Below are 15,588 nucleotides of genomic sequence, written 5' to 3'. Positions count from 1 at the left end.
CTTGGTCCCCTGCTTCTGAAGCAGAGTTGTAGGAAGAAAAATATCATCAGTGCCCGTGCTGGATAAACCTTGGTCCCCTGCTTCTAAAGCAGAGTTGTAGGAAGAAAAATCGTGTCCGAGTGTGACTGTGCTTGCCCCGAGCAGCCCAGCTGGTGGGGTTCTGGGGCTGTGCGCTCCCTGGACTCCTGGCTTCCTCCGGTGGGGAGATAGTTACAGGCACAAATGACATAATTCCACGGAGAACATTCCTTGCCAACGTAGAAGAGACCTGGTCTAGGAGCAGTGAGTGGGTGAGTTCTTCCAGGGTGGGGGGACCAGGAAGGCGCCCCGATGCCAAGAGAGCCGGGCTGGAGGGAGTCCCCCCACCTCGGGCAAAGTTGGGGCGTGGGTGGGGTGGGTGCAGCGGGCTGGAGGGGGACCCAGTGTCTCCAGCCAGGGCCAGCACCCAGGGTGAAGGAGGGAGCCTCGGCCGCCAGGGGGAGCCCGTGGACTTCGCTGGCCTGAGGACGCGGGGCTGCCCCCAGAGGAAACAGCCTCTGCGAGGTAGCCAATATTTGACTACAGACAGGCAGACCGACCAAGAGTGAATCCTGTCCTGCCACTTGCTGGGAGGGTGACCTTGGGCAAGTGACTTGGCTATCCCGTGCCTCGGTTTCCTCACTGTGAAGGGAAGAAAGCCCCAACTGGAACCAAACCCCGAAACTGGCTCACTTGACCTTGACCTCCTGGCACCTTCCCCTCGGACTCTCATCCGTTGAACAGGGACGCTGCTCCTCCCACGTGCCGGTGTTGCTCTGTGCACTGAACCAGCCACAGCCCCTGTCGCTGGAGCAAAGAGCCGGGGGAAAGAGGCTCTGAGCACCCCCCTGCCAGAGGCCACCCCCTCGCCCCCCAGCATCCCAGGTGGGTCAGGTGCCCCCGCGTGCCTCCTCTTTCCTTCCTCATCGCTTCTCACTCTCGCGCACCACATGGCGAGCGGCGGAGGGGTGGGGGACAGCTTCACGTCTGAATCCCCAGTTGGTTGGCGAATAGCTAGTGTGGAACGGGCCTGATGAGCTGAGTCTGAATGGGACTTTCCCCCCTGGCCCCTGCAGGCTGGTGCCTTCCAAGGCAGGGGATGGCCTGGGGCTCAGACGTGCAGCTCCCCTAGATTGGTTTATTTTTCATTTTCTGGCCACACTGCGTGGCATGTGGGATCTTATTTCCCCAGCCAGGATCGAACCCGGGCCCCCCGCATTGGAAGCACGGAGTCTTAACCACTGGACTGCCAGGAAAGTCGAGCCCCTCTTGCTCTGGACAGGCCTGCATGGAGGGGCCCTCCGTGCTCCCCACCTCCTATGAGCTTTCTCGAGGTTGGCTCCTCCCCTCAGTCTCTGCTGAGCCAGACGCACTGGAAGGTCTGCCTGGAACGCCTGGTATGGCAGCTTGGTCTTTATCCGGGAAGGGCTGCTGACAGGGAACGGTGTGGTCAAGTTTGTATCTTGAGGGGGCCCTGGCTGCAGGGTGGAAGACAGCTGGGTCGGAGCTGGCAGGTGGTGGAGGGGCCCCAGGCAGGACAGCAGGAAGGACTCTGGCCGGGGAGAGGCCCATGCACAGGAACTTAGGCTGGTCAGTCGGCCTCAAGGATGAAGCCCAGGGCTCCAGCTCCCGTAAGCAGCGACACCACTGGTTTTAGGAAGAACCCTGAGGGCTGAGGCTGAGCTTGGCCTCGCGTGTTACGAATCTGTGGCCCATCATGGAGCCAAAATGACTGTGGATGGTTGGAATAGGACCGCTAAGGAGGGAGGGGGTGGGGTGGAGAGCACGACCGATTCTTGGGAGGAAAGGACTTGGAGTCCTGGCTGGGGCAGAGGGACAGGCAGGCCCCGTGACACTCCACATCCCCATTCCTCGGAGGTAGGAGTGCCAGGCAGAGGCCCCTGGTCACAGGCTAAGGATGAAAGCCAGCCCTGCGGGTTGCCCCTTGTTCTACACCCCTGGAGAGGAACAAGCCACCCAGTGTTCCATGGCTCACGGGGGTCTAAGGCTCTGTCTCCATCGGGTGAGACCCCACCAGCCAGGGTGTGGAGCCTGCCCTTGACAGGCGGCTGGGGTGATGCTGGCAGAGGAAAAGGGCACCCCCTAAATCCCCCCGATTCTCCACTCTGTGCAGAGCTGCCTGATCCGGGCAGCAGGTGGCCGCTCAGACTCAAGGACAACAGAGCTGCAGCCTGGCCTGGAGCTCCGAGCAGTGAGGTTGACACTTTCCCAGCCACAGTCAGCGCCAGCACCTGTGATCACACGGCAGATGGGCCCAGGTGTACCATGGGTCGGCTAGGGCAGGGAGAAACACAGGTGCATAGGCTGCTTGGAGCCTAGCTGTCAGGACACACAGCATAGCTGTTGGGGAGGGAAAGGGGTCTGCTGGGCCCCCTGAACCAACCAGTGAGAAAAGATGGGCTGGGGAAACCTGGGATGGAGCTAGAAAACGGGTGAGGACTGTTCCCATCCCTCCTCCCTACTCTCGTAAGTTATTTCAAATGGTTTGGGAGTTCACTACCATTGTCTTTTATTATGCGCCATTTGAAATCCTTCTTGGAGGAGGCAGAATTTCAATAAGAGGAAGTGGACACGCAGGCCTGGCTCAGGAGATTTCTGTGATGGGGAAACTGGAGTCTCCAGGTAGAAGGGTCTCCTCCTCAGGGTTCAGAGTAGTTGAGAAAGCAAGAGTCAACTCCCCACCTGGAATCGCTCCAGGCAGCATGCCCCTGGGGGCCGTGACAGACAGTCTCCCCATCGCCCAGGTAAAGCGGCTGAGTCCACAACACGCCACACTTGCTCCAGGTCACACGGCTGGTGGCTGCATACCTGGCCTGGGAACGCAGCCTCACGTGCTGCCCGCCAGCTCTCTTGCCTCCCTCCGGCTGGTAAGCAGATGAAGCTAGAATGCCAAGTGCAGCCCCGGCGGCTGTAAAACAAAATAGTTAAGGAAAGAGCTGGACTCTGGCCCTCAGCGGGTAAGTTAGGTCTCCTCTGCCTCAGTGGCCCCGCCTTTAAAATGGGGATCAGAGCCCTGATCTCCTGGGGCGGGGGTGAGGGCTGAATGAGTTTCGTGCATGAAACACAAGGACAGCATGTGACACAGGACAAGCACAGTGTGGGCGCTGAGGGCTGTTGGGGACACGAGGCCTGGCACCGGGGCAATCGTGCTGCTGAGGAGAGGGCCCTGGGCTCACTCGGGCCTAGCGCTCCCCTGGGTTCCGGGGTGACCTGGAGCGAGGTGCTAGTTATGACTAACCCACGGCACCAGCTTATTGGGTTTCCACTCGGCCAGGGCCCACCATGAGCTGTGCGGGGTCACCTAGAGCCTGGTCTGGGCCGGCCCCGTTGTGTAGCTCAGGTGTGGCTTACATGTTGCATTCGGCTCTCGTGCCCAAACCAGGCTTCACGCGTCCCCCACTTCACAGTGCTGAAAAAGGAGGGTTAGAGGAAGGGGCCCCACCTCCACGCGGTGCCGGAGACCCTCAAAGGCTGGGGTTCCTCCCGCCCAGGTAGGGGCAGGTTTGGGCCTAAGAGCGAAGCCCAGGAGAGCAGCACAGACACAGCAGATGGCCAGGGCCTCGTGTTACATTCAACGTTTACAAGAACACACCCTGTCACATGCATCTCGAAAAGGCTCCCCGGCCGCCATGGGCTGGGGTGGGGGGGGGGGGCAGGACGCAGCCCACACAAATGGGGAGACAGGGTCTGAGTGGAAAGGGTCATTGCTTTAATTCAGGTCGGGACCCACCCCGGGGCCGCCCACCCCACCCCAAGGCAGAATCACTGCCTGCTCGTGATCGTTACAAAAATAAATATGAAAAAAGCAGCAACTCTTTAGTGATCGTGGAATTAATCGGACAACGATTAAATGTGTTTAAGCAACTGGCACGTCTCCTAAACTGCACCAAAAGGATCTGGAAGCACTTGGTTTGGCCTCAGAGGCAACACGGAAGGAGGGGAAGGGCCCAGCCCCAGGCCCGGCCGAGCGCCCTCCCCTCACATCTCTGAGTCGGCGTACATGCCGTTGATGAGATAATCCACCTGCGTGTAGTCCTTCCTCTTGTAGCTCTCGTAGGCCTGCAGGGCAAACAGAACCAGGACTGTGATGAAGAGGGTGACCCCCAGCAGGAGCACTGCCAGGAGGAAACTTCTGTTCACCGGGGACTGGGCCAGGGGCTCGCTGGAGACCACCAGGTACCGGCCTTGGGTGCTGAGCTGACATGCGTCTGTGGCTGGCACCTTGGAGTCCCCTGAGCTCCCAGGGGTCGGCCCCATGGAAGCAGTACCAGGCGCGGCATCAGGCTCGCCCTGCTCCGGCGTCTGAGTGGTGCCTGGCCCCGCAGCCCCCGGCATGGATGTGACGGGGCTGGGCCGTGTCGGGGGGGCCGGGCTGGAGTGAGGGGCAGGTGCTGGCGCTGTGCTGGCAGCCGGCTGGGGGGCCTTGGTCGTGGTCCCCACTGTCATGGATGCGGAAGCCGAAGAGGGGGAGGCGGGTTCTGGGGTTGTGTTGAGGAGGGTGGGCGCAGGCCTACTTGCCGCGTCAGCCGCAGTCCAGGCCGTCGGCGCCTGGATGGTGGGGCCCTGTGTGGACGCGTTACGTGTTTGGGGACTCAGGGGCACCGTGGGGCTGGCTGTGGCATGGCCGGGGGTGTGCCCGGGACGACCGTGCGAGTCCAAGGGGCCGCTTACGCTTGCCAGGGCCGCAGCAGCTGTGGGAGCACCCGTGGCCGGCGTGGGTGTCATGTGCGTCGCTGGCCCAGACGATGTGCCGCTGCCAGGCGCCCGCGTGTGGGGTGAGGACGGGGTCCGCCAGTCAGACGCTGGGACAGGCGGCGTGGGAACCCCGGAGGTGGCTCCATCAGGGGTCCCTTCTGCCGTTGCTGACGCGCCTGCCTCTGTCCTGTGCGTTGTCCCTGCTGTGACCGCAGGAGAGGTGGGGTCGCCTCCCCAAGTCCCTCTGGTCAACGTGATGGGAGAAGGTGTCACCGAGGTCATTCTTGCAGACATTTCATTCAAGGCTCTTGTAATGGTTTCCACGGATGAGTTTTGTTCTGAATTCTCCAGCGTCTTGTTGAGGACTGAGTACCCTTAGGGTCAGAAAAGGGAGGAAAAGATACGATCACCTTCAATCCTGTGCAGGTGGATCATTCAGAGACTGTCTTAATTTCCGGCCCATGGGGCTGGCCGGGGAGGCTGTGCGGTGCCTTGCTTCTTAGCCCGGCAAACACGTTTCCCTCTCATCTCCTCCCTGCACACATCTGGCCCGCAGCCCATCGCAGAGGCGCTCAGCACTTTGATTTAAAATCTCCTCGGTGCTCTCTGAACCCCAAGCCCATGAAAGGCTTCAGAGCTTCATGGTTTTTTTTTGGTTTTTTTTTTTTTTTTTGCGGTACGCGGGCCTCTCACTGCTGCAGCCCCTCCCATTGCGGAGCACAGACTCTGGACGCCCAGGCTCAGCGGCCATGGCTCATGGGCCCAGCCGCTCCGCGGCACGTGGGATCCTCCCGGACCTGGGCACGAACCCACGTCCCCTGTATCTGCAAGCGGACTCTCAACCACTGCGCCACCAGGGAAGCCCCCAGAGCTTCATTTTTTGATCCAGTTCTCAAAATATCATCTCTCGCATTACAGGTGTGATTCGCCATTAAAAAAACCTATCCAACACACACCCAGGTTTACACAGCAGATAAACCGTTGCCCAGATATTCATACCATGCAAGAATTCTTGGCTTTATGATCGGATTCAAAGCAGGATTCCTGGAGAAGAACAGTGTCTGGCACAGAGGAGAAGCGCAACTAAATATGTGACGTGTGGATCGACAAACTCCCCAATAAAGACGAGGTTTATGGAAGGAAGGAAATTTTGCAAGGCCAAGTAAGTCACCCTCTCAAGGCTGAGGCCAGGTCCCATGTTGGCCCAACAGGCCTTTGCAGCCCAGCCCCCGGGAGCTGCGGGGCCCCTGCAGGCCCGTCCAGCACTCACACGGCTTTCTCACTTACGTGGATGCGGGGCTGTCAGGTGGCTTTCAGATAAGGACCAAGAGGAAACCCAGATGAGCACGAGGGCTGTCCACATCTTGCAGGTGAGCTGGCAGCAAGGCTGGGCGGTGCCCGAGGCCCCCAGCCTGCCGTTCCTCAGGCTGCTGACAGCTCCCTGCTGCTTGGCCGAGGAACCTAAGGTCAGGAAGGGAGGCATCTGGTCAGTGACGCACGGGGCACAGGCCTGGCAACGCGCCGGCTGTGGAGTGCTCCAAGAGGTCCCAGGGTGCAAACCCAGCCAGATGTTTCCCCTGGGGCCTGGCATTCAGGAAGAGCATTCAGGAAGAGTGTCTCAGCCACGTGTTCAGGGATCCGCCCAGTGCCTGCTCTGACGGGTTTATAGCACTTCCTAACCCAGTCTCACTATGTGTCTTACTATCCCAGCTCAGAGTTCAGAGTATGAAAGAGCAGCAGAGAGGGGGGCCAAGACTTCCTCCTCAACTTCTCTGTGGCCTCTGCAGGGCCCAGAGCACTTCTCTGCACCCGTGACAGCTGACCACATGGAGAGATTCCACTTAGCCAGCCATCCACCACCCATCACCCATCCACTGCCCATCACCCACCCATCCATCCATCCACCCAACACCCACCCATCCATCCACCCATCACCCACCCATCCATCCACCCATCACCCACCCATCCATCCATCCACCCATGACCCACCCACCCATCCATCCACCCATCACCCACCCATCCATCCATTCACCCATCCATCACCCATCACCCATCCACCCATCATCCACCCATCCATCCATTCACCCATCCATCACCCATCACCCATCCACCCATCATCCACCCATCCACCAATGACCCACCCACTGCCCATCACCCATCCACCCATCACTCATCCATCCATCTATCACCCATCACCCACCCATCCATCCATCCATACATCCATCCACCACCCATCACCCATCCCCCTGTCACCCGTCCATCCATCCATCCACCCATCACCCACCCATCCATCCACCCACCCATCCATTACCCATCCACCCATCACCCACCCATCACCCATCCACCCATCACCCATCCACCGCCCATCACCCATCCACCCATCACCCATCCACCGCCCATCACCCATCCACCGCCCATCACCCATCCGCCCATCATCCATCCACCGCCCATCACCCATCCCTTCGTCCAATACTCCCCGAGTGCCTGCTCATGCGCCAGGCAGTACACTCAGGACAGAAAGATGAGAGCCGCACAGCCCCCTCCTCCAGGGAGCCTGCCTCCAACGGGAGACACGGAAGAGAGGTCAGTGCAGGCTGGTGCCAGTGTAGAGGGACTAAGTGTCGGGAAACAGGGAGGAGATGGCACCTGGGAGGCTGCGAAGGGTCAGGTGGAGGCTGGTCCTCTGTGCAGAGGCCCCAGAGGTGGGTGGGACGGGACAGGGTGCTGCAGGGCCCACGAGGCACGGAATTCAGCTGGTGGGGGGTGGAGGTGGGGGCCAGGGAAGGTAACCTGGCTAGTAACACCTGGGCCACGTTCTGAAAGACGGTTGGGATCCACCTGGTGGGAAAGGGGTAGGGGGCAAGTGGCAGGAGCAGCAGGTGATGACAGCAGGGCCAGAGGCCTGGGGACAGCGCAGTGAGACCTGGGCTTAAACAAGAGAGAGGCAGGCCACCACGGGGCAGTTTGGATTTTGGTGTGGGGGGAGGCGAGCCCGTGCAGGCCCGAGGCAGGGGTGTGACAAGCGAGGCGTTCCGGCAAGGGGCAGCTGGGGTGGCGATGCAGGGGGCAAGGCCTGTGAAGGCTGAGAGACTCAGTAAGGGGGTTCCACAGCAGGGGACAGAGGGTGGGCTAAGTGGACCTGGTCGCAGAAGCCCTGGTCTCCGAGGGTTACGGTGCAACTGCAGAAACTTACAGAGACGCCACGGCAGCTGAGCCTCAACAGGATTGGCTTCCCGAGCACACAGCGGGGTCTCCCCACTCACCCCAGGTCTCTCCCACATGCTGGCAGGCTCAGGTCCCTCACCACAGGGGAACCGAGGGGGCAGGTGGCCTCAAGTGCCCCATCACTCCATGCCCTGCCGGTCCTGGGTGCGCCCTGATCCTGTTCTCAGCCCCACCCAACTGCCGGAGTCCCACGAGGCCCAGGTCCCCTCGGACAACAGCCCAGTCACGTGCAACGAGGGCTAGTCCTGAGACTCAAACTCGACGTGGGCACAGGGCAAGCAGAGCACAGTCTGCTGGGAGCCTGAGGGCTGGCGACTCCTGGGGGTGCCTCCACAATCAGTCCTGCCCGAAGATGCCCTAGGCCCTCGGCCTTTCCCCTGGCCCTCATGGCGAAGCCCTTGGGTTCCACAGAATGTCTTGGAAGGGAGCCTTCAGGTCACCCTGAACGAAACGTCCTGACGGACTCCTCGCCTTGGCACGGATGCTAACTGCTGCTCTCCACGGCCCTCCCGTGGAGCAGGGCAGGCTCACTGGCTTCCCAGCAGCCCCAAGGGTCACCTTCAAGCGTCCCCATCCTGGGCCTGCTCCATCTGCCATGCCACAGCTGCCAGAAAGATCTCTGTAACCCACAAAGCTGACGCTGCCTCCAATGTTAAACCCGCTGCTCTCCCAGGATAACTCCTAAGCTCCTTAACATGGCGAGGCCGCCTTCAAAGTCTGACCCACGGCCTCTCCCCTGCGAGCCCACCCTCGCCAGACACGTGAAATACCGGCAGTTCCTGGCCCAGCCCAGCCCCCTCGAGGAGCACTTCCAGCCCTGCTGGCGGCCACGCGCAAGCAGTCCCCGTGCGGCATAAAGGGGCATCTAGAGGTGGCTTTCTTTCTCCTGTGAGCAGCGGGGGCTCTTGCAAAGTGGCCCCACGACTGGAAAAACCCTTTCGAGCACAAACTCTGCTGGAAGGCTGGGCACTCCCCTCCCCCATGCTTCTAATCCCTTCGTGAGAGTCACTAACTTTAGTTTAGCTTCATGGCGCACTCTCCCGCCAAAACTGTCCATAAGAGCTCCTGGTGTCTTACAGGTTTAAAAAGGTTCCCCAGCCCTACAAACCACAGATTTGCATCTGTTTTCTCCAGAGCAAAAGGCATTCTTTGTTCTGACTGAAACAGAGGGGGTGGGGTGGGGAGAGAAGAAACAGACCAATGTCATGAGGGGGAAGGACCGAACCAGGGAGGTTTCAGGCACAGAGAGCTCCCACTCCCCCCACATTAGCTGAAGTAAATGCAGCTGGGCTCTCCGTCAATAAGTGTATTTAAACGACTCTCTCTTTGGCCAGTCACATCCACTGAATGCATTAAAAATGCCACCACTGAGCCCAACATGCTCCCCAAGTCTGAGCCCTGGATCTGACAGGGGCTTCCTGAATGCACCCCAGGCTTTCCACTGCCACCTCACTACAAATCTGCGGAGCAGAGTCAGGAAACTTTTTCCTATCGAGAGCTAGATAGCAGATATTTTAGATTTTTGTGGGCCATACGGTCTGTCTTAGCTATTCAAGTCTGCGAAAGCAGTCATGGACCATAGGTATGTGATGGGTGTGGCTGAGTCACGATAAAACTTTATTTACAAAAACAGGCAGCGGGCACAGACGTGGCCCACAGGCCACAGTTTGCCACCCCCGCCTCTGGCGCTTCAGAGCTGATGCTCCAGCTAAGGCAGGAGGAACTGATTCAAGGGCCTGAATGGGTTTCCGCCTTCCCGTCCAGTCCCTCATCCTGGAACAGACACGGGCCGTCCCATTTTTGGTCCAGGGACAGACTCTAGTCGGTCTCCTCCCAGGGCCCCTTCTGCTAGGAGGCGCCCCCTCCGCACCCCGCATCAGTGAGATGCAGCACCCCTGCCCGTGCAGCGAGGGGCTCCCATAGTATCGTGGTCTCATGACACGAGGCCCAGAGAGAACCTCACAGAAACAGAAGACGGCCCAGAGGACCACACGGTTCCCATACCTGCCTGGGGACCCCCCACCAGGGCCACCCAAGAAGGCAGAAGCTCTGACAGCGAACGGGCCTCCTGCACACTGGACGGCTTGGCCCTCTGCGGTTCGCTGTCTTTCCTTTGCCCACCCTGTCCCTGCAAAGCCCCCTCGGGGCCCTTTTCGGGCTCACTGTCCTGTCACTGAGCAGGTGGCCCTGCCCGCAGGGCTCTGGACACTCACGAGAGGCAGCTGCTCGGGGCGTGTGCCCAGGCTGGGCCATCTTCCTCGGGGGGCTGAGGGCTTGACACTGTGCGCTTGTCGGGCGAGGTTTGGCTCTGCAGGAGGCGAGGACGGCTTTGAAGGGCACTCCCAGGCCATGGCACGCTTTGTGGCACACGTGGGATCCAGGCAGATGCTCCACTCTGGTAGAAGATGCATCTACGGTTTGAAAAAGAATAAACGCTCCTTAGGAAAAGCACAGGGGAAAAATCCAGTGAGGAGGGAGGCATTTTTCTAGTGTAAACTCAGGAGGAGATGAAAGAAACTCAGCACCTCCTAGAGTGGCAGATATGTGTAGGTGGTGATGCCTGAGAACCACACGGACGGGCCTGCTCTCTATCACACACGCCCATGTGCACACACAGCAACACACACGCATATGTGCATAGGTACACGTGCGTATGCATGCGGTCACACGCACACACACGCACTCGTATCCATGTGCACATGGCAACACCTTCGTGCACACTGCCACGTGTGTACACGTGCAAGCATACACATGCACATGTGCAATCACACACAGTGACATACATGAGGTGAGCGTGTGCATGGAGCATCTCTCTAAAGCTATCTCAGGAAACTCCACTGGTCGCTCAGGAGACCTCTGCTGGATGCCATCACTGTCTTCCCTCAGCCAGCGGGGCTGGTGACCACTCCCACAGAGGCAGGAATTGGCCGCTGTGCGGAGTCAAGAACAGGCCCTCGTGCTGTCACTTCATCTCTCTGGTATGGTCCTGACTCCGCTTTCCAACAGCGTATTCTAAATGTCAAGATTCCCACGTGGGGGCCTGTGCTAACCTAAGTTGACTCACAACGGACAAAGCATTAACAAGACTCAGAATCATAGTCTCCCCTGAAAAGGCTTTAGTGAGCCTTAAATGAGGGTCTGGCCAGTTATCCTCATGATCTGGTGCAGAGTGACTGGGCAGATCACGGTCTCAGAAAGAAGAGACCCCTGTGCAGGAAGGGAATAAGCAAGAAGGACTAAGTGTTGAGTAGGAGAGCAGGGCAGGTGGAAAGACAGGAGGTTAGGCTGGTGCTGGGAGTTCCCATTTTCAGGGGTCAGCCCCTCACAAGTTCTGCAGGGAAGGGGCAGCACCCCACTAGCCAGGCAACCCTGTATTAGAAAGGCACCCTCAGAATGTGGCTCTGGGTGCCTACTTCATGACCTTCTCTGGTCCTTGACTTTGTGCTACCTCTCAACATCTCCCATTTCCAATTTCTTATGTTCCCAACCTTGGCTTTACTTTTAACTTCTATGAAACCGTTTGTTATATGCAGGGTGCTGTGTGCAAGTTACCTGATATCAGACTCCAAATTGCTTAATTCCTTTTTCTGGATTACAATTCTCCAAATTGCTTAATTCCTTTTTTCCTGGGCTCAACACAAGTGTTGCTCGCCACATTCCATCACACTAGTAACTTATTTATCAGCGGCAACGTGGTCCCAGTCCCTGCACCAAGCTGGAGAAACTATACATACCGAGGGACAGGAATTGCGGAAGCAAGTACAGGGCAAACCACAGATACCTGCCCTGACACGTCACCTGGCTGAACTTTGGTATCGCGACACAGACTTGTGGGTTTGTGTATACAGACATTGTCCTGTGGTCCAAAGGAAGTGTCTCTGTGGCAGATGGGAACCCAGAGCACTGGAGAGCGTCTTAACTACATCGCTTCCTTCCAGGTTTTTGGAATTTTTGGTATCAGGCTAAATGCTGATCAAGAGGCTAGTTTTTGCTGGCAGTCTGGGTAGATTTGACATTCCTTTGTCCATTAGGCAAGTCTGGCATATAAGCAGAACATCTGTATTGAAATTTTAGAGATGCTTCCTCCAGGGAGAAAAAAAAACAACAACATTATTAAAGGCAGATTTCTAAGTAGATATTTATGTCTTATGGCAAACCATGGATTCCTCATACTAGCCTAACAGCTAATTCCACACACTAACTAGCCACCCGGACTCACCTGGAGGAGGCGAGCAGGTAAATGTAAATGCACAACACCGTCCCAGGTAGAGCGGGCTTGGGGGAGGCCTGGGTCGCCTAAAGGGGCCAACTCTTTCTTTGAGGGTAACTCCTCCTGAGGCCCAGCCTTGGCCGGGCAGGACCCTTTAGCTCCCCACCCATCCGGGAGTGTCCCAACTTCCCTCTCCTCCGCTCCCAAACTGGAGCGACCCGGGTCTCTTCTCTGGTTTGGGATCCCCTTAAGCCCTCCTCCTGTCTCCCGCCTCTTGGGCTCCCCATCCATGCTCCTTCCGAGTCTGGGCCCCCAACTGACTCCTTCCGTTCTTTCCTCTCCTCCAATTCCTCACCTCCAGTCGTCACCAGCTTGCATTCTATGTCCCCATTCATCTTTTCTCTTGTCCCGCTCCTCTGCCTCTCGTGGCCCCATGCCCCCTCCTCTGCCTCTCGTGCTCCCATGCACCCCTCCTCCTGTCTCCACCTCCCTCTCTCAGCCCCAAGCCGGCTCAGGCAGCCTTGACAACAGCTCCACGGACAACAGCGAGGGCCCCTTACCCGGGCGTGGCAGGCCTGCGGCGGCCCGGAGGCCCTCGGGCGGCGGGGAAGCGGCCGCCGTCCGGCGTGCGGACGTGGCCGGCACCGGAGCAGCGCGACCGCAAGCCAAGACTGCTCAGGGCAGCCGCCCCAGCTCTGGCCCCTCCCGGACCGCCCCGGAGGTGACGTCACGGGAGGGCGGGTCCTGGCGGGCGGGGCAGCGTCGGCCGAAGCCGGGAGCCGCCCAGCGGCTCCAGGCGCTGCAGGAGGCGAGCCGGAAGCGAGGGGCGTGGCTGTACCCAGGGCCCCGCCCACCGCGGAGGGGTCCAGCTACGTCTGGAGAGCGGCTGGAAGCGGCTATTTCGGGCAGGTCTCTGCCGGAAGTGGTGGTTCCTGGTGCTCGTCTCACAGTCTGTGGACACTGCCCTGTAGCGACAGAGGTACCGGGGCTGCGTGATCTCAGACCTACCCCGACAGCGTGACCCTGCCACATGCCCGCCCTCATCCCTCCGACTTTATCCAGCCGGGGGGGCGGGGGGGCCTGCGCTGGGAGTAAGCCATAGTCGGGATGGCCGCCAGCGTGTTTTGAGTGCTTACTCGTGCCAAGACCTGGGCTTGGTTGGGTGATTTAACTCTGCAATAGCACTGTGACGCGCTTCGCACCCGTTTTACAGATGCTGAAACTGAGGCTCACAGAACGTTTGTTAATTGTGAGATGTGAATAACAGTGGGGCAAAACGGAGTATAGAGGAAAGCGAATGGGACTTGACCTTCATTAGGTATAGGCTTTGGGGGCCTTCCCTGGTGGTCCAGTGGTTAAGAATCTGCCTTCCAATGCAGGGGAACTCGGGTTCGTCCGTGGTGGGGGAACTAAGATCCCACATGACGCAGGGCAACTAAGCTGGCAGGCTCTAGAGTCGGAGCGCCACAACTAGAGAGAAGACGGCTCGCTGCAATGAAGGATTCCTCATGCCACAAGGAAGATCCCGGATACCGCAACCTGACGCAGCCAAATAAATAAATAAATATTTTAAAAAAAAGAAAGCGTGTATTAAAAAGCAACAACAACAAAAAAGAAATAGGCTTTGAGGGAAGGGAGGGGGATGGACTGGGAGTTTGGGGTTGGTAGATGCAAACCATTACATTTAGAATGGATAAACAACAAGGTCCTACTGTAAGCACAGGGAACTATATCCAGTCTCCTGGGATAAACCATAATGGAAAAGAATATTTTAAAAAGTATATATATGTATAACTGAGTCACTTCCCTGTACAGCAGAGATTGGCACGTTGTAAATCAACTATACTTCAATTTAAAATATCAATAAAAAAAGAAAAAAAAGAAATAGGCTTTGTAAGTTACTAGTTTTGTGACCGTATCCCAGTCTGTGTAAGACCTTCTCAAGTTCCCCCAAATCCGAACCAAAGCCTGTCTGTGAAAGACAATCTCAATGGGAATAAACCAAAAGGCTTTATTTTCAGACAGTTTTATAACGTGTCTTGGGTTATCAATGGAAAAAAAAAAAAGTTGCCTGCCCCATCGTAAACAAAGAAGGTTGTAGTCATCAAGCCATCACGTTACAGCCCTCCAGTGGGGAGCCCTGAGGGAACTCAGGATAGAAACTGGGTCCACCCCCCAGCCCCGAACCCCCTCCACCCCTCCACCCCCTGCAATATAGCAGTCTGCTGCTGCAACCACCCCAGACAGTGTGCCCTGAGGGGACTCGGTTGGGATAGCACAAGATACTGGCCCCAGATAGCTAAGGTGCATATCAGAGGAATGATTTCAGTAAGCCTAGACTCTTGCATCTTCCCATATATAGAAAAGCGCTAAATTCCTTAACTTGAGATATCTGATTTTCTTTAATTAACAGTAATCTTTTGATGTTCTGACTCCCTGGTCTTTGTTGCTATAACTCCTAATGTATCCTGGCTCTTCCCTTACCTCTTCGGAGCAGCCATTCAGAGTTATCTGAGATGCTGTGTCCCGGGCTTAAGTCCTCAGTTTTATCTGCCAAATAAAACATAATTTTCAACTTTTAGGTTGTGTGTTTTTTTATGTCAACAGGGTCCTGGGCTAAGAAACTAAACCAGACACAGAAAACCGCGGGTGTGCGAAGACAGGGTCAAATAGCCAGCTCTGAGCCCTGGGAGCACCTGAAACTCCATTTAAAACTGTCACCACCCAGTACCTCATGGTTTCAGGTTGTGTAGGTGAACTTACCCTGCAAAGACAGGTTTGCTGAGACGCAGGCCAGGTAGGAGGGTTTGTGAAGGCAAGATCCTTTTTTTTAAAAAAAAAAAAAATTTATTTATTTGGCTGCTCCGGGTCTTAGGCACGCAGGATCTTTAGCTGCGTCATTCGGACTCCCATTTGCGGCATGCAGGATCCAGTTCCCTCACCAGGGATTGAACCCTGGCCCCCCGCATTGGGAGTATGGAGTCTTAACCGCTGGACCACCAGGGAAGTCCCAAGACAAGATCCTTTGCTTTAAGTTTCCCAAGTAGCTCAGGTCTAACATGAAAAATGCAGCACCTCTGTTCAATTCACAAGTGAAAATACACCTAAACAGCCAGTTGCAGTTCTGTGCTTGCCTTCCTTAAAGTCAGCCTCTGTGATCCTGTGTTTTTATTTCCTCTTTGGTAAAAATCGGAAAAATTTTTCCCGCTAGGGCTGAAATTACAAAGATAAGATGCAGCCCAGCTTCTCAAGGAGCTCATAGTCTAGAGCAGGGGTGTGCCGACCCTCTGTCTGCTTTTGTAGTAAAGCTTTATTGTAATACAGTTACGCCTCTGTTATGTATTATCTGGCTGCTTTTGCACTGCAAGGGCAGAGTTGAGTCGTTGCAGCAGAGACTGTGTGACCCACAAAAACCTGAA

The 15,588-nt window shown here is 57.1% G+C and overlaps 1 protein-coding gene across 1 annotated transcript; it reads right to left on the bottom strand.

Annotated features, from left to right (window-relative positions):
• Positions 1-2,523: 2,523 nt before the first annotated feature.
• On the bottom strand, positions 2,524-12,699 carry C9H11orf24 (chromosome 9 C11orf24 homolog). The gene is given in 6 exon segments (XM_067748043.1): positions 2,524-2,763; positions 2,766-2,947; positions 4,040-5,108; positions 6,022-6,195; positions 10,173-10,370; positions 12,525-12,699. Coding segments are annotated over 6 exon segments (1,872 nt in total). The 5' UTR covers positions 12,634-12,699; the 3' UTR covers positions 2,524-2,623.
• Between the last annotated feature and the right edge of the window lie 2,889 nt (positions 12,700-15,588).

This window comes from Pseudorca crassidens, chromosome 9 (genome assembly GCF_039906515.1).
Source record: "Pseudorca crassidens isolate mPseCra1 chromosome 9, mPseCra1.hap1, whole genome shotgun sequence".
Taxonomy (NCBI): domain Eukaryota; kingdom Metazoa; phylum Chordata; class Mammalia; order Artiodactyla; family Delphinidae; genus Pseudorca; species Pseudorca crassidens.
The sequence above is the reverse complement of the archived record's forward strand: the minus strand, read 5'-3'. Positions and strand labels throughout refer to the sequence as shown.